The following is a 26,922-nucleotide window of genomic DNA, read 5'->3' on the forward strand; positions in this document are numbered from 1 at the left end:
GATGATGATGAATGTGATAGAACCACTAGTTGATTCATTGCTGTTTTGCTAGTAGCCGGGAGAGCTGCTGATTGTGAGAGCTGTATAAAGTTCACGGTCGTGGTCGCTCCCGAGCTGCCATTAACAGTTGAATGTATACAGGCCAGCACTGTGTGTGATCGAAACTCAGTAGCAACAGCGTGAGGAGGTGGATAATGTCGCAGTCACAAGTAGCAATGTGGATCATCCATCGAAGTAGGCGTGTTCAGATCAAAATGGGGATTACTGTCAAGAACGTGTTCATATCGAGGTGGAAGGTTTCTGCTAAGGTAATGTTCACATCACGTCCGAAGGGCATCTACGTGGGGAGAGTTGTTTTTGACAATGTCAACCTTCTTCTATGAAAAGATACCCCACCATAGGATCAAGTCAGGATGAATTTTTCTCCTCCCCCTACCCACCTTAATGAATGACGGGAATTTCCCTTTCTTGCTTGAATCATTCTAGTTAAAAATGGCGGATTATTATTTTCATATGTCAATTTTTTTTCGTTTTCTATATTTTAAGCAATAATACTTTTTTTCTAATATTTCATGTTTTATTGATTAGATATTCTAATACTAAAACATCATTCCCCTTAAAAATAATGTTTATTTATTTTTTGCTTCTTAGATTTAGATCATTTTAAGCTTTGTTCCAGAATGACATGAATTTCCCCTTCCTGCTTGAATCGTTCTAGTTCAAAATGGCGGATTAATATTTTCATAACTGTTAAATTTTTTTCGTTTTCCATATTTTCAGCAATAATATTTTTTTTCTAATATTTTATATTTGATTGATTAGATCTTCTAATGCTAAAACATTATTCCCCTTAAAAATAACGTTTACTTAATTTTTGCTTCTTAGATTCAGATCGTTTATTAAATCATTTTAAGCTTTGTTTACCTCGGGGGTCTATTACAAGGAAAAATCTATTATACGGACTTCTGGAAGTCCCACCGATTCCGGATACGCGACTTTACACTGTATAACTATAAAATCAGTGGAGTATGCAAGAAGTGCGTTAGTTTCAAAATAACCTTTTCCAGGCAAATATTTTAGGTAAATAAAAGTTATTTTACAAATCCAGATAAAAACATAGTTTATGGATTAAAACTAGAAATATATTTGGATAACAACCCATAGAAAAATCACTAATAATAAAAACTTACTTTTTTTGAGAATCCACAAGTTTCAGTGCCATTAATGAGAACAAATTTTCCGACAGTAAAGTTAGTTAAAAATGTGGGAGGGACAAGAGGACTGCAGGCATCAAGGGGTTCTGCTGCGACCACATAACCCTAGGAAAGAAAAAAAAATTAGAAAAATAAAAACCAATATAAAGTGAGAAATACACCACCCTGCATGACCTTTTAAAACTGGTTGCAAAGCCCGATATGCGAAAAGCTTCATTTGCAGCAATTATAAAGTGAGTTTGCATGGTTTTATCATAATTTATTTAGTTATTTATCAGTTTTTTGTGCCATTTCAACATTGATATTTTGAATACAATTACACCTTTTTTGATGAGCTTAATTTGCAATATAAAGTGTATGTTCTTTTATTGATTAATGTTTTTGGCAGTTAGATATCGTCATAGATTTCAACACAGTTTTTAAAAACCTATTTGTTTTTTTTTAAATACAATATTATTACAACACGTAAAATTCTTAAAATATAGAAACACACACATTTTTCAAAACACAAGAGTTTCGTTCATTATAAAATTGATATATAGATGGTATATAAATTTATCAAGAGCTCTCTTTGCTACACTGTTTCTGTTTTTTAAAAAAAAATAATCAGATTTTTCAATTTTTGATGAATAAATTTTTCGGCAGTTAAATATTGCAAGCGATTAAAAAAAAAAAATTTTTTTTTTTTAACAACCCAGATTTTTTTAAAAGAAGCGTTTTTTAAGGACCATACAAATATTGTAAAATATAATGCCTTTTCTAGCTGAAATGTGCTCCTTCTTTGAAAAAAAAAAATTCATTTTTGAGTTTGCAGCATCCTGCTCTTTTTTCAAATCTGGAATGAACCCAGTATTGTACAGAAAAAAATTAAATACAATATATAGAGAAAACTAAATATTACCTCCATTGGCATAAAATTATCATCATCGAAGGTAGCTTCTCGATCTTGGAAACTATCTATTTTTCTTCCAAAATGATCATACTGTAAAAATTAAATTAATGAAAAATAAGACAAAAGAAAGGAAAATATTTCAAGAAACCAGTATTTATGCTCAAAGAAAAAAAATTTCTTTTTTCCTTTCTCCAAGGCTGTTTCAGTAATGTTTGTTAAAATAACTTTTGGTCTAATTTACTCTTACTCAAATTTTTTGCAGCTATCATTAATTTAAAATTTTTTTAAAAGATAAAAACTAGGTTCCACAGAACGAACACAAAATGTGAAGTCTGTTACAGCCAGTTCTTAATTTTTCATTAATATTATCTCACAAGGTTAATAGTATGCAGTAAGTCCAAACGAAACAATATTTCAACAAAAATTAATGGAACAGTTTGAGTTTTTTTTATTTTTTCAAACTGAGGATTATGTATTTTAAATCCGTAAATATGGAATTCATAAATGGTAGGAATTGCCAATATACAACATTGTGTATACTAATCATATGGGAGTATTAGTATAGATTCTTACGTAATTTAGTGTTCTTAATATTATAGATGTATATTTTACTGTGTTATTAATCCAAATTTATTCCACATAAACTATAGAATAAATTAGTTCAAACATGGTAAGAATATGGTGAATAATAATAATGAAATGAAAAAAATATACTTATGAAAAACATAAGAAAATTTTTGTTGCTTCAATATTTAACAATGAAATCCATTTTAGAAGATTTTATTAGCATAGTACAAACAAAATTCTATTTGATTGTGTTGATTCTGTAATATTCTGTTAACAGGAAATGTCTGTTTCACATGTGTCCATACTGATTGTACATTATATCTTTAAAATTAAAACCAGACATATAAAGTCATTTGTAACCAAAAAGTTATGATAAATACTAAAAAACAAAACAAAAAAAAAACAAGAAGCAATTAGAGTACGGTTTCACAAAATAACAATTAACATAACTATTTTTTTTGTTGACAAGTTTAAAATAGCAACATTAAATCAGCAACATTTAAATTGTTAAGAATTCAAATATTAGCGAAGAATATCTTCGTATTTCTCCAAAAGTTTAGAGGACTAGTCACCTCCCCCCACTTTGATAAACGCTCAGGGTGCGTAACCACATTTTCAACAAAAAAAAGCACCTTTTAAGTACTTTTTAAGCACTCAAAAAATTTTTTTACTCACTTTCTAAAAAAAAATCCTAATAGGATCTGTGCAGTAATAACAAAATTTTTTTTGCATATCATTTAAAGTTCTTAATTTATTATCATAAAATCAATAAAATTCAAAAACATTTTCAAAAACTTTACATAATCATGATAAAATAACTAGTTTCTGATAAATATTGCAGGGAAAATTGTGAAAATCGTGCACTTTTTGTAATTTAGAATGACAATCAACATGTCAAAGAAAAAATATCTTTTTAAAAGATAGAAAATTAAGCACTTTTTACAAACTCCGAATAAAAAAAAGCACTTTTAAGGCCTTTTAAAATACGTAAATAAAAAATAAGCACCTTTAAGCACTTTTTTAAAACGCTACGCACCCTGGCACTTCAGTAATCTTTTGAGTTTTGACAGTTACATTCAAGACTATACTCAAGGGGGAAAAAAGGGGACAGGAACAACTGTCCCAGTGCAAGTTACATCCAAGATGTAAAATACTTTTAATTACAGATATGGCTTATTTAGTATCCAAAGTAGCACAAAATATTAGTTAACATCAGGAAATCTAACATTTTGCATAAATTTCAAATATTACAACAATACATACGGTTGCTGTTTTCTCTGCATTCATAACTTTAGATTTTATGCAAACTAATATAAACAAGTGTTCACCGTAAAATTATTTTGCATTGGCTTTGATGCTATATAACATTAGATTTCATATTTTGTGTTCTTATCTTGCTATTGAATTCAGTTACCATTCCTCTCCTCTTCCTTACTCCAAATTATATTTTGTGTACAGCAGATTTTTATGAATGAAATTATAAGTTTAATGAAGAAACAATACTCAAGTACCTTAACTTTTGATATTTTTTTCTTTTCTACGATACAAAGATTTTTCAGAAGAATTTTCTATAATTTCCAAGTGACTATTTTTAATTTTAAATTTATTTTCAAATTTTTCTTAGAAATTAGTCAATTTTCTCAAAATCTCAAAGTTGTTTATGAAACTTTTATAGAAGTCATTACTCTAGTCATCTCTCATTTTACTCTAGTCATTCGCAACTTTACAATTATCACACATGATTCCCATTATGAAATTGTATAACAAAAACCACACTACAGTTGTTAAGTTATATTTTCATGTGAACTGAGTGCAAATTTTACCTTCAAGAATTTTTTTTATTCTTATCTTGAAATATAATTGTGTCCTAATTTATTCTCATAAAATAAATTTGAAACTTTATTTAAAGATTTATTCAAGATTAAGATAAAATTATTGCTTAAATTTTTGAAGTGTGTTTTTTTTGTTGTAATAATTATGATAATAAAAAAAACTGATTTAAAAATGATTTCCTCTAACATATATGTTATAAATAATAATAAGTTTATATAACATATATGTTTATATATAAATGCAATATCATACAAACAGAAAAAAATAAAGAATTATTCTCAAGTAATTAAAGATACAACTTACAACATCTATAGTTGATTCTACTAGACACACTTGTAGAGAGAGGTATAAAATATAGGAAACTAATAAGACGGAAGTTATGATTCGGTTAGTCATCTTGAAAAGGCTGAATTCAAAATTGAGATAGACATAGAACTGAAAGTTTAAAAAAGAAAGTTACAGGATTAAGCACATAATGGAAAAACTAAAAAGAGAAACTAATCACAATATTCATTCTAGGTGGAGTTTACAAGACGAGCACCGTCGTTTCCCCTTTGAATGAAAAATTTCTCTCTGCAGGACCGTTAACTTGATTATGTGTAAAATATTACTTTAATGTCATTTCTATATGAACTAATTTTTAGTGTGAAATGATTTGACTTGCCTTGAGCTGGTTCTTCGGAATTATATTTTTATTAATAACATAGACGGCACGAAACACAAAGAAAAAGGTAAAAGATGTAGCAAAAGCATTCAGGCGTCTGGTGCCGCGCAAACGCTCATCAGCGTCACCAGCGGAATATTTCTTAACTATCATTAAATTACAACATTACGTGCCCTGACATAAATAAAGAGGAAAAAAGCCAATTTCTTAGTAAGTCCACATTGTGCTTGATTTCGGAAGCTATAATTTTTTTCGTCTTTTTCACATGGTTTTTCAAGTTAAATAATTTTAATATAATGTTGCTTTGGTGCACAAATTTTCCATTAGCGTTATCACATTTTCATGGGTTTGATTTGTGACGATTTTAGCTCAATTCTCTGCATTTGATTCAATTTTTATTTTTCTGTTAAACTTTTGTATATAATCCTTGCTTTTTATGATAGCACTGCATTTTTAAAAGTGTTTCTGATAGACACATTATATTTTTTAATATTTTATGCATAATTTTTATCCTTGGAAAATATATTTTTAGTATTAAAGTTTTATTTTAAGAATTAAGAGGATATTAATTTTCTATTTCTATTTTTTTTGCAACTTCACAACTTTAGTTTTTTGTAAATAGCTGTTAGTCAGTTTTTTTTAAAATCTTAAATCAAAAAACTGACATATTTAAAATCATATTTTGTCATCACTTGAAGCAGAAATCAAAGTCAAATCAGTATTCAAGGATTAATAAATTTTGTCACAAATATTTATCTGTACTGACAGTGTTTGACTTAGTTTGCATTAACCATATCATGGACCATATAAAGTTTTAAGGAAAACCGAGAAAATTTTCATGATTAAAATTAAACAATTCGAAGTTAAAATATATATACATAAAATAAAACCCTATTATTTAGATAATTCCGATGGACCTGAACGACATCTGTACTGGTTAAAAGAAATCTGGAACTGTTTCATCGTCGACAACTTCTGAAATAAAGCAAGATAATAGAAACAAAAGAGCGAAGTTTGCCATTTCCTGAATGCAGTTCTTAATAATTCGAGTAGCTCTCTTAAAGGGGGATACTGTGGTATTCAAAATCAATAAAATCATGCACATGAATGTTTTTTATACATGATTTGAAACTGCGTGTTACAAGGACAACATATCTTTATTAATAATTATGATGTTGAGAAAGAGTGTATGTATTTATTTTTCATGGTCAATAATGCATTTTTAAACTGAAATTAATTATGTTTATAACTATATATTAACTTGTAGAAGACAGCTGTAAATATTAAATATTATCGGTCGTCAATTTGTATTTATTCATCCTTAATCGCATATTGTCCGAAGACTTAAGTTTCGATTGCAATCAAATTTAATTTACATAGTTCTGATGAAATTGCAATTTTAATTGATATCGTATTATTTCTTGATAACATTCAATGGAGAAAAGAAAATAATCCTAATTCAAACTAATTATGGTAAAGGTAAATATAAGGATTTTTTTAAACAAAGTTTTAAATTTTCCTGTGAAAAATGAAAACTATATACCCATATCCTGAATCAAGTCACAGAACATTTTCTGTTGAAGTAGAACTGGAATTAAATATAGAACTCGCTTAATAAGTCACAAAATTAAAATTTTATTTACAAAATACGAATAACGCAATACCAGAAGTTTAGTTTCTGTCTCAAAATAAATAATCACAGCAAGCAAGAGTTATTGAATGTTGCCAACTAGAGTAGTTTATTTCAAACATCAAAAATTTGTGAAGGTCAGTTCAATTGGAACAAATTTTTGATTGGGCTAGCATCATACAAGAAATTTTTGCAAGAAAATAAGTGGTCGGAAGCGTTAACTTTCTATCAGAAATAACACAATCCAAAACAACTGATGTAATAATATCGTGAGAAAATGAAATTAGCTTGAATGCGGATTGATTTATAATAATGCGTACAATTTACTGTGCCGTTTTAGGTTCTCAACAAAGTGTAGTTTTTTGTTAATATAAAAGAATGAAACAGAATATGACATCTGTGGAATTGAAAGAACAAGGAAACAAGCTGTTTAGTCTTCGAAAATATGATGATGCTGTCTCCTGTTACAGTAAAGCAATCGTAAGCATAAAGCTATGGAAATTCAAACTCCAACTAAATAGTTGCATTTCAATAAATTATATGTTCAATTCAGAAACACCCGTTTTTGTCTATAAATTCATTGTTTTTAAGATTCGCTTACCTAGTTTTATAGGTTATAGTGTAGAATTGGGTGCTGCTTGGATTGACGACAAATTTCGTTAAACTTTGCTGAATATTGCGTTGTGTTTATGTTAGTTATTTTTTTAAAATTACAATTTTGTTACGTAAATTATCGTCAATATTAAATATTTTAATTGTTTTAAAAAGACTTGCAAAAAATCATATAAAAAAATTGGTAAAAAATCTATTTATTTTAAGAACCGATCTTCAATCTAATTCTCCATTTGCCTCTATCTTTAATAGGTCCTGTTATTTTCCTCAGAACCTTTTTTTCAAACAGCAGCAAGTCATTTTCGTCTTTTTTAGTCATTGTCAAGGATTCATTTCCATTTGTCACAATTGGTCAAATAATAGTTTCAAAAAGTAACATTTGTAAAGATTTTGTAAACAATTTATTTTTAAAAGGTAACTGTGTTAAATGTTGCTAATTATGTAGTTTTTTGGTATATATAAGGATACTTCAAAGATTGTAAGTTGTGCTCCCCTTATTAAAAAAAAATAAATAAGTAAAGTGTTTGATTAAAGTTTGAAATTACTTTAAAATGTGTGCGTTATGCAATGAAAAATGTATGTAGATTTTAAGCCCGTTAGCTAGCATCCTTGAAAAATAAACCAATGTGCTCCGTGGCGACATTGTCGCAGAACGTTACCGAGTTCTTGCAGAAAGATTTTTTTCTTTAGGGAAGTAAAAAGTATTTTTTTTCTACAGAAACTTTGGTAAGATTTTATCCTTTCTACAAAACTATATTCAAACGATGCCTTTCTCGCGCATCCGAATGGAAAAGAATGCTTGTGATTTTTCGATTCCCATTTGAGAATATAGAAGCAATTCTGCAGTTTTCTTTCCTGCAGAAATTTTCGTTCTAATTTTTTTATGCAGTTATTACTATTGATTTCCACATAGTTATTAAAATCCAATATATTTAATAAAATGATATTTATTACAACTACTGAATCTTGAAATAAAAACACACATTTAGTAACCCTTTTTTTGAAAAGTCCAATTTATGTGATTTTGTCCTCAATCTTTTTCCCCCCCGGAAGTTACTGCTACGGATCTCACAATTTTTTTAACTATTTTGTTTAATGTGATAATGATTTACAAAATGCGTAAAATGAAATAAATAGGGTTTTTCCCCTACAAAATGCGAGAATATCGTCCGTAATATTAGAATATTAAAAAATTATGCATTCAATTAAAAAAATTATTTCATTTGATCCGGAAATTTTTATTTAAGTTGACGATTCTGTAACTTTAGTTTAGTAATATGAATATTTGTTATTTTTAAAAGTATCTTTCAGAAAGATATAATTAGACAGGTATGTTGCAGAAAGCTTGAAAAAATTCTGCTGCAGGGCCAATGTATCTACTTATAGAACTATGGGCCAATGTATCTACTTATGTTATTAGAGAAATTTTTATTTAACCTTTCTTTTATTGCAGATATTAAATCCTCAAATTCCAACCTATTTTACAAATCGAGCATTATGTCATCTAAAGTTGCATCAGTGGGATCATGCATGCCAAGATTGTCGTAGTGCTCTTGAACTTGATTGTGCTTCAGTGAAAGGGAACTTTTTTTATGGTCAAGCTCTACTAGAACTCGAAAGCTATGATGAAGCCATTAAATATCTACAACGAGGTATTTGTTATTGCTTTTAAGGAACTAGAATTATTTGAATACAAAAAAATGCAATGAATTAAAAAAAATGCAAGAAATTAACAGATTTTTTATTTCATTAATAAATACAAAGAACTAAAACAAAACATAATACGCAAGTTCTAAGTGAAAATTGTATTTTTTTTATGCATAAAAGATGTTTAATTTGCTATCAGTTTACTATCCCAAATTATCTAGGCCAAATGAAAAAAGTTAATTATAAATCTTTGTATATGTTCACATTTTCATAATCTGAAAAATCACCACCAATCAACGCCATTTTTCGTACTCTATTTTCTGTGTAAATTCAGCAACCATCGTATATACAATGGCACAAAACAGATCTGCTGTCCCACAAACAGCAAAACTCCCAAACAAAAATTGGCAAACTTCCAATCACAGTAGATTATCATTATTTTTTGCTTTGCTTTCGGACGAGTAAAAATATGATAAAACAAAATGTATTGAAGAATTCTGCTGGGATTATAAATATTTGCAATATATACATCCGGGAGTTAACTCGGGGTAATCAGGGAAGCAGTTAACACCACTTTTGTCACATATCTGAAAATGCAAACAAATATAGCAACCCTTCTGTGGTATGTTTATTTTTTTCAGCACTCTACCTTGAGTTAGAATGAAGTTTAATCGTTTAGCTATTGAATTTTTGTAATGATATTAAAATTATACATTTCCATTATTGTTTTTAACAAATGAATAAAGTTTATTAATTTCTTTTTAAGTGTTCTTAAATTCATATTTTTTGCAGCTAGTGATTTAGCCAAAGATCAGAAATTGAATTATGGTGACGATATTGCCAGCCAGCTGAGAATCGCAAAGAAAAAGCGTTGGACTGTCCAAGAGGAAAAAAGAATAGCACAAGAAATTGAATTGCAGTCATACTTAAATCGGTTAATACTAGAAGACAAGGAAAAGTAAATAAGTTACCTGTCATTCATTTATAATTTTATATCCTGACATTCATATATAATTAGAAGCGGGCTCTCATGAGAACAAGTTTTGGAGAATGTGTAATCTCCTCAATACAAAATTTTTAATCAAAAAGACTCAAATATTGATAGATTTTGGTAATTATATTGCACAGTTTTTATTAATTTAATAAACCTTGATAGTTGGTAAAATTTTATCAAGTATACCCCCACCAAAGAATATAAAAAAGGAATAAAGAAAGCTCAAGGAAGTTAGTGTGATACAGGGTCAGGGGATTAAAACAGGGGTCTGTCTAGGTTTTTTTAAAAGGTACCTATTTTGTGAAAATTAAAAAATCAACACAACATGTACACAAAATACTTTAAATTAGTATTTTACCAAGTACTCAGCACACTTAGCATATTGAGATAAAAGAACAGATTTTCAATATTAACATACTCAGACAAGTTTTGATGTTGTACTCTGTTAATACTGAGTATAGCTGTAAAAATTAAATATTTATAAGTATAAATAAAGACGAAGATTTTTAGTAATGAAAAGAAAGAAATATATATTCAAACATAAATTTATCGCGTGCAGTCATTTACTACCGCTTAACTAAAAAAAAAAGGCAATTGTACCACAAAGTTTTAAAAGGCGTGGAGGAAAATCTTAAAATTTGCTTTTTTAAGAAAAGTATTTTGTGAAACTACCATTTTTCTGAAAGTTGAATTTGTGAAGGTACCACTAAACGGTAGTAAATTTTCCCTGGAAAGATCATCTGTAATAGCAATAAAACCTGTTATCAGAGTTAATCAGCTCTGCCTATTTATAAATGGGGTGCATAGAGAGTTCTATTGATGCCTAATGCTAACTCCTCCATTAGATGCCCCAAAAAGGAGAAACCACTGTATTTATAATAATCAAACAATATTTATAATAAATTTTTTATGCAAATGCAAAAAGAAGTTATTATATGGTAAAACATTTAGTTTTTCGAACAAAATTGTCTTAATTTATTTCTCTAGTGTAAAGAATATTTATACCTTAATGGACTACAATTTTATTATATTATTTGCTTAAAAATCATACTTTAATCTTGATAAATATTTCATTTGAACCAAATATTTACCTTTTAAAAGTTCTAATGTCCTTAGGCAGTAATTGATGGCCCCTTTTTTCTATAATCATCCAGCTTGCAAGCAAAGAAAAAAGATGACATTCTTGTTCTAAAACTTATTTTAACCCTTTCCGGTGCAGTGTAGCCAGTCTGGCTACACTAGTTCAATGAATCATTAGAAAAAAGACTGATTTGATTATCTTGAAAATTTAAATATTTTCTTGCAATTTTCTAAGTAGTTTTTTGTAAATTTGGAATGAAAGCTTTGAATCAGGGTTGGGTTTTTAACGTCAAAAAATGGTTTTTGACATGACAAGGGTAAAATACTGGTTTAAACCGTCAAAAACTGAAGTTTGCACAGAAAATATATAAACTTCAAAACTACCAACAGTTGCCATGCAGTATATTGAAATTTAATTATACTATAGGTAATCAGCAGGTTTTAAAATATTTTTTAATTAAAATTAAAGTAAAATAACAGATTTAAAATCTTAGAAATTTATATTCAAATGCATGTGCAGAAAAATTTCGCACAAAAATTGTTTAAATATTTATATTTTGAAAAAAAAATTTTTTTTTTGTTGATATTTAAGAAAATTAAAAGTTTATTACTATGCATTTTTGACATATGAGGAACATATAACTAATATTTATAAGGAACTTACAAGTTATGTTGTATAAATACAAACTTGATACAAGTGTATAAAAAAAATTTTTTAATGTTATACCGAATATCTTTATTATCCAGTATGTTAATTTGAATTTAAAAATAGTTATATTTATGAATAATGAAAAATATAATTCATATTGTTTATTATATTTATTTATAATTATTACACTTATCATTTTAAAACAATTTTTATCTCTTAATTTTTTTTTTCTCCACTTGTATTAAGAATACAAATAATGTATATCTTGAAAGCAAGAAGTAATTATTCAACAGCTGAATATTTAGATATTCAACAAAACTATATAGTATTCAGCAAAATGAAATTCACAAGTATTTGGATAAACTAAATTTTCAGCATAGTAAATAAATAAGCTGAATATACTGTAAATCGACACTAACTACTCTGTGTATTTAACAGAAAGCACTTAAATTTGTTTTGTCTTATGTTAACAAAAGATGTGAATTTTCAAAAATACAAGATTTTAGTTACTATTCAAAATATAAGTGTTTCTTCAAAATTTTAAATTTATTTCTTCTAGAACATATTTAGAAACACTATCCTTTATAAAAAATATGTAAATTTTATGTATTAATTAAATTTCATATATGAATATAGGTTTTTGACAGTGAGGTTTTTGATGTGACGTTTTAAACTGTCAAAAACTGTCACATGTCAAAAACCTGCCAACCCTGCTTTGAATGGTAAAAAGTCTACCACAAATTTTATTTTTTACTCCTAAACAAGATTTAGTTAAGCCAAGCAAAGATCGGCATTATATAGAACCATCCCCTGGTAAATTATGTTTTATTTCCCAATACCATCATATTTTGTTGTTTAGACCATCATTTTATTGTATTATCATTTGTCATTAAATTTTTTTATATATTATAAAATGAAATTTGTGTAAAACTCCTTGCCCTATGGAGCTTTCAATAAAAAAAAAGTACAAAAACTATCTAGAAAACTGCTGGAATCTTTTTAAATTTTCATAAGTTACCAAATACGATTCAAAACAAAAAAAAAAAAATACATTTTTATTCTAGAACTTATTTTAACCTTTTCTGGTGCAGTGTAGCCAGTCTGGCAACACTAATACAACAAATTATTAGAAACGTAAAACTAATTGCTTATAAACATTTATCTATCAAGAGCTAAGCAACAAAGAGCTCAAGTATGTCACTTCATTTACTGTCCAAGGTTACTTGCTTATGTCCTGCTTGACTTTTGATTGTATGTCCTAATTCAATTTTGATGTTGTGCAAAAAGTCAATAAATGGTTGTTTGATTGAGAACAATGTGACTTTTTTTATGTACATCTCATTTTTATTTTAATTTTTTTATGTGCATCTTATTGTTATTGTTATTTAATTATATTTTAATTGACATTAAAATAATATTATTTGAATCCATCAAGAAATATGTCATGAGAAGTGTCTGCTGGTATTAGATTTCCCTTTATTAAAAAAGCAAATTTGGATTATGTGAACACGTCTGGCACTGGTTTCCTACATTCACCTCAAAATTGGCTACTTCTCTTTTTATTTCTTGTGGTCTATGAGACATAATTTTTAATTTTAAGTCTATAGGAGTTTTCCTTTTTTTTTAATGATGCTTAGTGTGATTTTGCATGAGCGATGTTAATTAAACCTTTCTGTTCCATAGCCTTAAATTTCCAGTTTGAAATTTTCATTATGGTCAGATGTAACAAAATATATGTTACGTGATCTAATCGGCTACCAGAGCATTTTTAAATTTTTTGTTCGAATTTATTTTTTAAATGGTAATAAATTTTATACTGATAGAAGTGAACAGTAGATTTTGATATCTTGGTTTTTTTTATGAGTTATGGCAGTTTGGAAAATATTTGTTTTTATTTTCCTAAACTCTTGGTGTCAGAAAAAAAAAGGAGAAAGAATGGCATATACAAGCAGATTTGAAAAAGGTGCTATTTATGGGATTGGAGGGAGCGTGAAAAAATAGACTAGATAGCTTTTATGCCTTGATGAGCCTAAATAAATAATAATTCAATTAAAACTATTTTTACATAAACAGACTAAGCCTGTGCCATTCTATTCTTAGTCCCCCTCTGCCATTAGACATGGTGAATAGCGTTTTTAAAATGTGCTTAAAGGTGCTTATTTTCGTTATTTAAAAGCCCTTAAAGGTGCTTTTTTCATTGGGTGTTTTTAAAAATACTTAATTTTCCCTTTTCAAAAATGAGATTTTTTTTTCTTTACCATGTCGATTTTCACCACAGATTATTCAAAAGCGTACTTTTTACATTGTTCTATGCAACTTTTTCACAATTCATTCAACCACAATCCATTTCGGCTTACCATCGGTCCGTAGCATATGAAAGAGCCAATCATTTTACATGTTTGAAGAAATACTTATGAGTCCGTATGTGCGTCTATTTGGCTGGGTTCGGTGAGTTTATTGCCTTCTCATGTGCAAGTCTGCTGCATTTTGCAAGATATTCTCAATTTCAGACTTCATTTTTCACCTTCTGATATCGAATCAAAAAATTTCTGCATCATTTTATAATGGCTAATATAATCAAGAAAAGACTTCTTCGTCAGAAACTAGTAGTTATTTTATCATGATCATATAAAGTCTTTGAAAATTATTCTGTATTTAGTTAATGTATATATTGCTTAAAAATATTTTTTAAGTGCTTAAAAGGTGCTTATTTTTTGTTGAAAGATTTGGCTACGCACCCTGTTAGATAATTATGCATATTGTATTAAAACATGAACATTTCAAAGTCACTAGCATTAAGAAAAGAACCAGGTTCAAACTTTTTATACTTACCACAGTTGACACAATATCACAATTCATGAAAACTTCAATTATGATAGTTCAAAATATGTTCACAATCTTGGTGTGAAAAATTTGAAAGGACAGTTAGTTGCATGGTATTCAAATCTTGTTGTAGGAAAAAAGCCTGTACTCCATTTCCAAATTGTAGTAAGAAATATGTTCGAAATTTGAATACATTAGTATTTAAGAATATTACCTAGCTTTTTTGATCCATTACCTTTTTGTTTTAATTTAATATTTTAATACGGAAATTAAATTAGATATCTGAATACATTATTGCCCATATCTCTTAATTTCTGTCTATTTTTATTGCAGAGAAATTTCCCACCTTCAAAGTTTGGGACTAAAAAGTAAAAATGAAATTGCAAGGCTCACAGAAAAATTTGTAAGCTCATTTATTTTTATTTTTTTGCAAGGATGAATTTTCTTTATAATTGTTCTATTATTTATTTGCTTGTTTTTATTTAAAATTCTAAATTATCAGAAAAAGTAATACATGATATTATATTGCAATTAATAATAAGTTTTTTACCCATTTGATTTTTAAATAAGTATTACAAGTTTTGATAAGTTGAAGTGGGAAGACGCCCACAAATTATACAAAAGTGATCTGTTCTACTTGATTTGCTGTTTTAGAATTTTCTGACTCTTGAATAATATTGTAAAGAAATAAAAGCTTGATTAATAAATTTTAAATGAAGCTTTATTAAAAATTGCTATTTTTGATAAGTTGAACTGGGGAAGATATCCACAAATTATACAAAAGTGATCTCTTCTATTTGATTCGTTTTAAAATTTTCTGACTCTTGAATAATATTATAAAGGAACAAAAGCTTGATTAATTAAATTTTCTTATCATGAAGTTTTAAAAGAAGGTGTCCAATTATATTTATTTATTTACTATTTTTAGAAAATCAATGTAAATTGTTTTTTTTATGGGGATTGTTTGTTTCAGAACTTTGGATTAATGTCTTTGTATTTTGTGTATAAAGATTTCAATCTATTTAACAATTCAATAATTATAGAATTTTTAAAGTGTTGGACTACAGCAGGGGTCGCCAAACTTTTTTGGTCATCGACCCCTATATAATTTTTCGAAATCTCCATCGACCCCCCGCAAAAGTAATTTTCTGTTAATTAAAATAAAACTATATTAGATTCTGTGTTTGTACATTTATTTTATGATTTTAAACATTTATTAAAGTAATAGTACATTGTGAAACAATAGTTTTATGAAAAATATATTAATATTGAAATTTAAATACCTTATTATTAAATAATAAGTAATTATGCATAAGTAGATATAATAAGTAAAGCAACTAAAGATTTACTGCTTCTTGATCAATGAGATGGGTGTGCCTGGTGTATTTTTGCAAGGTTCGCTATATTGGGTTCAAAATTGGTCAATTTTAATTTTCGTCAAAATTGGTCAATTTTGTAATTTTTGTAAAAAAATACAAAGTGTGCTATAGTTTTGTCGCGGGCTGTACTAATCCATATTATTAATGCTTACCTTTTTTTGTGCATTGATAATTAAAATTGATATCTAAACCAAACGAATGGTTTTATCGAAACAATAACTAATTATCCAAAACTGTAAAAATTTTAATAATGACACTGCAAATATTCAACACAGTTTGCAAAGATAGCTGAAACTGCGTATGATATTTGCATTTGTAACGTCAATGCTCGTCACACGTGACATTTGGACAAGCGCACATATGCATATGACTTATAAACTGCGCTGAGTTCGTGCCACTGCGCGGTGGTACATAAATACTTGTTTCACCCCAATAAATATACGTTTATTAATTTATGTTTTATAAAGAAACTGATATTGAGTCAATTATAAAAAAAAATCACAAATTTCACATACTTAATTAGGCATGTGTGATTTGCGTATTGAGAACTGTTTTTTTTTTCGACCCACAAGCGACCCTTCCGATTCGGATCGACCCCCATTCGCCCCCCTGTCTCAGATCGACCCCCGCTTTTGTTAAATAGACCCCTGGGGGTCTATATAGACCACTTTGGCGACCTCTGGACTACAGAGTCATTCAGAAATTATTTTCTATTTATGCTTTTAAAATTATTGAGAAACTTCTGCAAATAAAATCATTTAGCTCTGATTAAAAAGTAATCATACCAATTACAATTTTCAATGGAATATTAAATCTTGATATTGACCATTAACCTTTTGCCTATGGTGCCTGCAATTGTGGACCATCAGTTGTACCAGCCATAAGCATAAATAAGAATGGAATCCAATTGAAAGTTCAATAAGAAATGATATTTTAAAACATGACAGAAAAGTTATTTTACTTAAAAGTAAAACTATACTTGATATATGCATAAATTTTTTTTTAAAAATTTCGCAAGTAGTTTATTTATTGTAATAACTGCTTTGGATAAAAAAAATTTTATTGCATATTTTAATTTGTAGTTAATGCGGGGCTGATTGTACTCCGGAAAAAATCCGGATTTCCGGAATTTTCGCTTGCAGTGATCCGGAAGTTTCCGGAGATCGAAGCTCCAGACATTTCAAATAATCATTGATCACAGAAGTTTCCAGAAATCAAATTTTCAAAGGTGGAACTTAAAAACACAGTTTATTTTATTTGTTTGTAAGGGAGAGCCCGAGAGATACTTTATAAGCTCATATTCATGATTAATTTTCATTTTTTATCAGTAAATAGTTGTTATAATCATAAACACAAGAAAGAAAGACATATTTGTAAATTTTAATTACTTCTCCAGGTATGTGTAAATGGTATAGGTATGTGTAAAATTTTAAATATTTTTAAGTGAACTGAGAAATATTGAGAAAAAGGAAAAAAATCTTGTTTAAATTTTTTTCAATTAAACTGTTCTTTTTCTTTTTTTTTAACTATTTAACTCAATGAATTTTCCGGAATTTTGACTTGGGCTCACAATCACCCCTGTTAATGTTGTTTAATTCATAATAATTTGGAATGCATATTTCTCAAGTTTTGTGTTATCATGCAAACTAAAATATTTTTCATTAAAAAAGTTGTAACATGTGCAATAAAAATGGATAAGTACCAATTTTTTTGGTATGAGTTACCAACTGATTATCAGTTACCTTATACTTTTTGTATTATATACACATCGATCTTAAATTTAGGTCTGAGCTAATAAAAGTGATTAAAAAATATTCAAGAATGTGCATAGTTACTATGAAATAGGTTCACACGTATCTGCTACCCAAAACTAATAATTGTAACTTCGCTCAAATAGAACTTATTACTGTATTCGCAGTATTTTTCACTCCCCACTAATAAATTTTATAAAATTTGTAGTATTGCGTTCAAAACCATAATGCTTATGTTTACAGTAAAAAATAGCTGTGAGTTTGTAGTAGTTCAGCTGTTGTAACTGTGTATATTGCTGAAACCAAGTGATATGTGTTATTAAAGTTAAGTACTTGTCTTGTCCATGTTTTTGTTTGTGATTCAAGTTAATATCTAAATTTTCAATATTTTCTGGAAGTTTTTTTTCTTTTTTTTTACGTTTTTATTATAAAAATTTGCAATTAACTGAGTCTAAATTATTAAAACTTCTTAAGATGGATTCTAATTTTTCACTGAGATTTTGATTTAGGATTTTGCTGATTTTTTTATGTAATGAGTAGACTATTTTATTATTATTTTATAACCGTCGTTGAACAGCTGACTCAACTTTTTGGGCTTACTGATGTTCAACTCCGTAGCCTTGTAATTCCGAACCTAATCCAGAAGACAAGGGAACTCCTGGATCAAGTATCAGAAGAAATTTTGCCTTTGTGCAGAACTTTTTAATGGAGCTAACCCGCATTTGTGTTACATGGAGAGAAAGACCATGAGAACCTCCCATGGTAAGCCTCACGGCAAAGGGACTGTAAGCCATGATCCGTCTATCACTGAGGATATTTTGTGTCTACACTGTAATCAGTGCAAGCCGGGCGTAGAATTCTTATCGACCAGCCACGCAGGGATTTGAACCCGGTTCACGCCATTAGAAGTTGAACGTTCTATCCCCTGAGCCATCAAGGCTCAATAAGTAGACTATGTTCAGGATATCTGCGCACCTGGAAAGTCATGGATTTCGGTATTGAACAAAATTTGTCATGATTTTAAATATTTTTTGAAAATATGGAAAGTCATGGATTTTGGTTGCGGAAAAATCTAATTTTTAAAATGGAATTTACACGGTGTTCTGAATACCTGAATTTGTAACAAAAAACCCCACTCAAAATTATATTTTATTAAAATATAAAATGTTTTTATCCTGTTCCTTTAAAAAATGTAAGAAAGAACATCATTTCTAGAGCAAATTATCTTTTAAACTTCTGTGATTTCAGAATTTTTTATTTATTTACTATTTTTATTTTATCAATTTAAAATTCTAGCTGAAGCAAGCCAGTCATTGTCGGATAAGGAGAAAACAATCTTAAGAATATAAAATGAAATGATTGCAGAAAAAAAAATGAAAAACAAATTTTCTTTTGTATTTTTTTCCAGCTATTTTATTGCTTTAACGCTTTCTTAACTCTGTTTTTTAAATATAAAATATATAAATATGAAGATGCAGAGTATAACAGTTTTGGTTATACCTATCATTTCAATTAATGTTATTATAATGCTTTTTAAATTTATTGTTGTGTTTTTTTTGGAGAAAATAGTAACTTCGTTAAGTCGTGAAAAATTCTTGTAATAGTCATGAAAAGTCATGGATTTGAAAATCTAAAGTGTGGCAGATACCCTGTATGCTCAATGCACCTATAAGTTTAAATGTTTCCCCTTAGAGAGTCTCTTCCTCTGTATATAAACCTTGTATGCCTATTGGCAGATAAAAATTTATCAATAACTATATAATTATTTACTTATTTATTTTTCTTACAGGACCAATATCAAAGAGACCTAAATGGTATGTTTGACAAGCTTGATGAACAAAGAATGGTACATACTGTTTTATTTTTGTTATATTTAGTTTTTGATTACAATAAATAATATTTCATGAAAAATTTAGTGCCTACTCTAATCACTTAATTTTTACTGGTAGATTTCTTTGATTAACTGTATAACATGGTGCGTTGCATTTGAAAGAAGTGCTTATTTTTGTTTTTTAAAAGCTCTCAAAGGTGCTTTTTTGCATTTTTAAAAAGTGCTTAATTTTCCCTTTCCGAAATTAAGATTTTTTTCCTATCTTGTCGATTTTTGCTCCGTATTATGCAAAAGCTTGCTTTTCACATTGTTCTATCCAATGTCTTCACAATTCATTCAACCACAATCAATTTTAGTGTGTCATTCGTCCGTAACGTGTGATAGCGCCAATCATGTTACATGTTTGATTAAATATTTGGGAGTGACTACTTAGCTGGGTTTGGTGAGATTATTGCACTCTCATGTGCAACTCTGCTGAATTTTACGAGATATTCTCAATGTCAGGCTTCATTTTCCACCCTCTGAAATCGAACCGAAAATCTCTCTATCTTTTTGTAATGGCTAATATAATCAAGAAAAGAGTTCTTTGTCAGAAAGTGGTTATTTTATCATGATCGTGTAAAGTGATTGAAAATTATTTTGCTTTTTGTTAATGTATATAATGCTTAAAAATATTTTTGAGTGCTTGAAAAGTACTTTAAAGGTGCTTAATTTTTGTTGAGAGATTTGGCTATGCACCCTATACAACTTTCTATCTGAAATCGAAATTAGAGTTAATATGTGATTGCTTCCCTGCTTAGTTATTTCTTCCCATGGTATGAAATAAAGAAACTGCTTGATTCAACAATAAGCTTGTATCTTGTATCAATTGCTTCGGTTATTACAAGCAATAAATGCACAAAAAGTCCTAAACCTAACTTAAATATGGACATTTTTATTAAAAAAATTTATTTTCCCCTTACGTTTTCTTGTTCTAACTGCAGAATTTCTTATTGTAGCTGAAAAAATTTCTGTAAAAATTGCACAACATGAGCATTTAAAGACATCCTTTCATACTATGCAAGTGCGGAAAATATTTAATTTTTTTCATAATTTTGTTCTGAATTGTATTTGGTAATTTATGAAAAAAATCTGACTTGAATACCTTGAAAATGTAAATACTTTCTAGCCATTTAAATACATTTTGTGAATTTGGAACAAAAACTTTGTCTGGTAAGAAGTTTACAACCAATTTTATTTTTTACTATTAACCTAGATTTATTAAAAATGACATCGGAATTATGTAGGACCACTCACTTGCAAATTACGTTTTATTTCCCAATACCATCATATTTTGTTGTTTAAACCATCATTTTATTGTATTATCATTTGTTATTAAATTTTGTTATGATACAAAACGAAATTTGTGTAAAACTCCCTGCCCTCTAGAGCTTTCAATAAAGAAGTACAAAAGCTACCTAAAAAATTGCTAGAATCTTTTTACATTTTTAAGGTGTTCAAATCAGACCATTTTCTTAAGTTACCAAATACGATTCAAAATAAAATTGTGAAGAAAAAAAACTGAAATGTTTTCTGCGCATTTGCAGTATGAAAGAATTACTTTGTTAAAAATTTTTTAAAATCTCATATCTTAAAAAAATTTTAACGAATATTTTTCTAATTTGAAAATTGGTAATTTCATCATTAAGTAAAAATTAATCTAAAAAAGTTGTTCAATGTTATTGAATATTTCTGATATTTTAGTAAGGAAACCCACTGCAAAAAAAATCAGTTTTTTAAAAAAACAATGTCTATATTTCCATGAATATTTCTGAAATTTTAGTAAAGAAACCCACTGCAAAAAAAATCAGTTTTTTAAAAAAACAATGTCTATATTTCCATGAATATTTAAGCTAGATTTACAAAATTTTGTGCAGTTTTTGCATATGATGACCCAAGTAATTAGTATAAGTTGAAAGCTTATCGTTATATATTTTGGCTTAGGGTGTTCAAAAGCATTATTTTTATTTTTATTATTTGAATTTATTATTGTCCTTTACACTTCTAAAAGCTTTAAACTTTATTCATATGTAAGAAAAATTGCATGACCCTTAAAGTTTTAAAGTTTGATAATTTTAAAAATATTTCTTAAGAAATATAAAAAAAAATGAGTTAGTGTAAAAGTGTTTCCAAAACTTTGTCCATTCCTCTGTATATTGCTAGTCACAGTATAGTTTAGCAGCAATTAAGTTTATTTTGTCGCTGTTGTGTTGTGTAATTTCTGATTTATGATTAATTACTGTAAGCAGTTTATGATGCCTTTTAGAACTGTCCCGAGAAAGAACTGTGGATGCTGTTGGGTTTAATAGCAAAATTTATTTTTATATGTTTTATAATGATATCAAGTCTTTATTATTGAATTGTGTTTTTTCAGAAAAGAGATGTGCCTGACTACTTGTGTGGGAAAATCAGCTTTGACATAATGCGTGAACCAGTTATAACACCCAGTGGTATCACTTATGATAGAAAAGACATAGAAGAACATTTGCAGGTTTGTAATATATATATATATATATGTATATATTTAGCATACAATTTAGCATTCTCTATCATTAATACACTCAATGTCACTGCGTAAAAGAAAATGTAATTTAATACGAAAAGAAAATAGCAAAAACATAGCTGCTAACTCTACTGGATATATCAGTAGACTACTGGATTTTACCAGTTTTTCCTGGTCAACAGGTTTGATAAAAGTTATCCTGGTTTTTGCACATTTTCAAAAATTTCCTTAATTGAGTAACTTTCCTAAAAAAATCTCTATTAAAATAGAATTTTTTGCTTACTTGAATATTTAAGTTAGTACTGCTAATATATAATGAAGTGAGCCTCGCTGTTAATAATTAGTTAAATGCTTTTTTTTTTTAATTTTCAGTTTATTTTTATTCAAAAATACTTTTTAAGTTAATTAAAAAAAATTTTACTTTTTTTAAAATTACTAACTAGCTTTATTACTATTAAAATGAATTAAAATAATAAAAAACATATAACGTTCATTGAAGGTCGATCATAAACAGAAAATATTTCAGACCATTTATAGTAATTATAGTGATAAAGTTTTTGTATTTTGATCACAATAAAAATCCTTAAAATTCCCTATATGTAAAATATTTAGTATATTATGCTACAGTTATCATGAAATTTACATTATTTTTTGTGAAATCTACTGGGTTATTTCTTATCCATGTTAGCAGCTATGCAAAAACATTCTAAATTGATAGTTGTCTAAGAAACACAACTAAGAATTTAAAAATTTCATTATCTATTTTTTTTTTAATTTTTAATTTCAGGTTTAAAAAAAAAATGCAAAATGAAAGTATTATTTTTTATAGTTAAGAGTTATTATAATATTGTTAATTATTATTGTTAATTATTTATACCTTAAAATCCAGTATTGTACAAATAATTAGAAATTTTGTTTTGAAGTGAAATCTTTTCTTTAACCCTTTCGCGATGCAAAGCGCGCTTTCCGCTGAGGCCGGCAGTCTCTCTAGCGTGTGTCTCCCCAGGGCCGGAGGTTTTTTTGATGTTAAGCCTAATTCCATGAAATTACCGAAATATCAGGGCGTTGTTTAATATTGTTCTGTAGAGTATTTAAGTGACATATGCTTTATATATATTTCTATGGATACTTTATTTACTTAAGTTATTTCTTGTTTAAATGTAATATAAATATTAATAAGTTTAAATATTTTGCATAATTTCCTCTATTTCCAGCTCAGTTAAAATTTTTCGACGCTTCGACATTCTAACGGTAAAAAGAAAAAAAATTCAAGCCTACAAGATCTAATTATCCACTAAAAACTAATCCGAAAATCGAAAGTAGCGAGAGATAAAAAAAACTCCCTTACTTACTGTAAATAAATATCACGTGCTAATTTAAAGAGCCCTCATAAAACATTCCCCCCCTCCACTCTTTCCCCTAGAAACCACGTGAATGTACTTTCATCTTGAGTAGAAGGTCAAATCTACATGTATCTGAAACCATATGGACATACAATGCCATCTTTTGGAAGAAATTTAATTTTTTAAAACGTTCCGAAACGCTGGCACAAATAAGTGACGGTCGGGGGTGAACGAGAAAACTCTCTGACACGCGGGTGTGTCGGCCGGGAAGTGAGCGCGTTTCTTGCTGTCACATATATGTGACAGTCGGCTCGAAAGGGTTAATTGCATTTCTCTTGTACAAGACAAAATCAGGTTGTTCAACAATGCCCAATTACATAACTGAATCCATTAGATAATTCGAAAAATATAAATGTCACACTAACTGCTAACTATTGTGTAATATTTAAAATATTTTGAACACATATATTTTTTGGATTTTTATACTCAATGAAATAAAAAAAAACTGCATTCCACTAATTACTATAAACATAAATTTAATGGCATATTTTCTGTTTGTGATTGACAGTAAATGAACTTGGATATAGATTATTATTATTTTGAATTCATAAATTTCAATAACAGAGAAATTATAATTTTGAAATACTGAAAGGAAGAAAAGTTTCAAACTGATCTAAAATCAGCTTACTTCATTATTTAGCAGTAATACTTATTTTAAATAGTCAAGTGAATAATGAACGAACAAATAAAAAAAAAATTTGTATCTTTATAAGGTTTTTTTTTAAAGGGATTTTCTGAAATGTACAAAAATTAGGGAAATATTTTATTAAACCAGTAGACCAGGAGAAAGTGGCAAAATCCAGTAGTCCAATTCAAAAATCCTGAAAATTTCTCGAGTAAAATCATTAACGAAACATTTCAAAAAATTAATGTCTTTATAAATTTAAATCATTTATATTTTCAGAACATGAAATTCTAAATAAATTATATGCAGCATAATTTAAATGAATAATTATTTATAAGTTTACTTTTATCTCTAATCACATTTATTATTCTACCAGAAAAAATATTAACGAATGAAAGAGATGCCAAGTATAAATTCTAGTTCTAATATTTTTAAATAAAATATACAAGAATTTTTATACATAAATGTGATCGATGATTTCTTGAAACTTCTGTATCTTGGATTTCCGGATCGCGTTTTGCGAAAAATCCGGAAAATGGGATTTTTCCGAAGCACAATCATCTCTGCTATAGGAAAAACCAGTAGAGTTGACAGCTATGCCACTAGATCGCCCATTTGAACCTTAACAAAACCTGTGTCTCTCTACACTCATTGACATCTGCAAGCAACCACCTAGGGTAAAGTTTGCTGAAGTACTGAAAAAAACATTATTAGTTCTTGGTGTTTCATCATCACAATTACCCCTTTTCCAAAAAGAGATATTTTTTTGTTCATCAAGTCGTTTGTGCTCACATTGTTTCATTTCATTATTCATTCAACTGCAATCCATTCTGGTGTACAGTTGCACCGTAGCATATAAAAGCACTAATCATTTTAAATGTATGATGAAATAGTTGTTGGTCTGCTTTATTCCATGGGAAGGATTCTTGGACTCATGTGTGCAACTCTCTTACATTTTGCTTCATTTTCTGCCCTCAGAAATCGAACTGAAAAATCTTTCAAAATTTTGCTGATCACGGGGACCAACCAAACCAAATTTATTTCCCTAACAGCAAAAGAAAATTTTATTCCTCTTGTTAACTTGATTGTTGGTGAAGTGTCACTGTCTTCAATGCTCGTTGTATTTACATTGCAAAAATATTGAAAAAAAATTATTATCTTTTCATTGAAGAAATACTGAACCAAGTAAGAAATTTTTATAAAAATTAAATTGGGGCTGTTCACTAATTTTCATTAGAAATATGAATTTATTAATGTTTTCTTATGTTGCTTCATTCGTTGTATATCTTTATAAGTTAAGTATGATCAATAATATTAATCTTGTTAATATTTTTGTTGAATATGCTTCCATAAATAACTTTTATTTAAATGTAAAAAATCCAACCAGTAACTTTCTTAATTTTTGGTTTAGTTAATTATAATTTTATATACTATACTAATTAATTTTATAATTTTTTTTCAATTTCATATTAATTATAATTTTATTATTACTTTATTATTTAATTTCATGAATTTATAATTTTATTTTTAATTTCATATGATTTAATTTTATTTTAATACGCTTTCATAAATAGCTTTTATTTAAATCTAAAAAATACACCAAGTAACTTTGTTAATCTATGGTTTAAGTATTTGAAATTTATTTTTTGTATAATTAAATAAAATAATTATTAATTTAAAAAATAGAATGAGCAACTCAATTTTGAAAATTTTTTTTATTGTGGCTAATATGATCAAGAAAAGAATTTTATATGATGACAGAACTGCCTAAAAACATCCTTACAAACCAGCATTAGCTGAATCCAATCATTGATTTTATTTTTAAAGGCTCCAAAGCATAATACATACTTTCCCATTCTCCTCTTTTTTAACGAAGGCTCCTGTAATTTACGATTATCTCCTGTTTACCCATATATTCTCAAATATCTCCGTATTTATTGAAGAAATTTATTTAAAAAAATTTTGCTAATAAAATATCCGATGATGTCAAAAATACTTCTCTTATTCCTCAACAGATAGTACTATTGCCAGCACTGCAGTATGTTGAGTGTTAAAAGTTTAAGTAAAAATATCCTAATCGGTAGATGGATCATGGGTTAGAGTCCCCTTGCCGTCAGGCTAGCCGTGGCAGTGTTTCGTGATTTTCCGCTCCATGTAACGCAAACGCGGATTAGTTCTATCAAAAAGTCCTTCACAAGGATAAATTTCTCTCAATCCAGGAGTTCCTTCGACTTCTGAATATGGTTCAAAATTAGTTGAACATCAGTAGTTCAAAAAATTTAACTTTACTAGTAGCCTAAGAAATGTCACTAGTAAAATCTCTGTTATTTTGTTTCTCCAATGTTGGCAGGTATGATAATATGCTATGCAAGTGGCATTTAGTGTCTGATAAAGTGAATATTTTTATAAAATCAATTGTTTTAAACTTTTTCTCCATTTACAGCGAGTCGGACATTTTGACCCAGTCACGAGGACACCTTTGACACAAGACCAGTTGATTCCAAACCTTGCATTGAAAGAGGTAGTGGATGTCTTTATAGCAGAGAATGAATGGGTTGTAGATTATTAGCCATTTTTTATTATTGTTATTTTATTTTTTAAATAATGAAATTTCCGTTTTTTCATGACGACACTGATATCCATATATATTTCAAATTAATTCCTTTTTTAAAATACAACGTTTGTGAAATGTTTTTGTTTTGATGCATATCATTTAATGTAAAATAAGATAAATTATATTCCTGTTCGTATATAAATGAATAAAAAGTCTTCACGTGTGTGTTTAA

At 28.1% G+C, this 26,922-nt stretch overlaps 2 protein-coding genes across 4 annotated transcripts in view; one reads left to right on the plus strand and one right to left on the minus strand.

Annotated features, from left to right (window-relative positions):
• Positions 1–6,891, minus strand: part of LOC107449359 (E3 ubiquitin-protein ligase RNF13) — a 20,235-nt gene extending 13,344 nt beyond the window's left edge. Inside the window, exons 1-4 of one of the 3 annotated variants that reach the window (XM_087166300.1) lie at positions 6,835–6,891; positions 4,810–4,941; positions 2,116–2,196; positions 1,191–1,319 (exon numbers count right to left, since the gene is read on the minus strand). In XM_087166300.1, coding sequence (XP_087022426.1) covers positions 1,191–1,319; positions 2,116–2,196; positions 4,810–4,902 — 303 coding nt within the window. In that variant the 5' untranslated portion in view covers positions 4,903–4,941; positions 6,835–6,891. Of the gene's footprint in view, positions 1–1,190; positions 1,320–2,115; positions 2,197–4,809; positions 4,942–6,713 lie in introns of all 3 variants that reach the window. The other 2 variants (XM_016064864.5, XM_043047499.3) reach the window with 2 other exon arrangements.
• On the plus strand, positions 6,865–26,922 carry STUB1 (STIP1 homology and U-box containing protein 1). The gene is made up of 7 exons (XM_087166301.1): positions 6,865–7,280; positions 8,866–9,064; positions 9,852–10,017; positions 14,939–15,008; positions 19,525–19,581; positions 21,980–22,096; positions 26,580–26,922. Exons 1-7 carry the CDS (start codon positions 7,179–7,181, stop codon positions 26,703–26,705), a joined length of 837 nt encoding a protein of 278 aa, XP_087022427.1. The 5' UTR covers positions 6,865–7,178; the 3' UTR covers positions 26,706–26,922.

The sequence above is a fragment of the Parasteatoda tepidariorum genome, chromosome 6 (genome assembly GCF_982258835.1).
Source record: "Parasteatoda tepidariorum strain Cologne lab strain chromosome 6, Ptep-v5.0, whole genome shotgun sequence".
Taxonomy (NCBI): domain Eukaryota; kingdom Metazoa; phylum Arthropoda; class Arachnida; order Araneae; family Theridiidae; genus Parasteatoda; species Parasteatoda tepidariorum.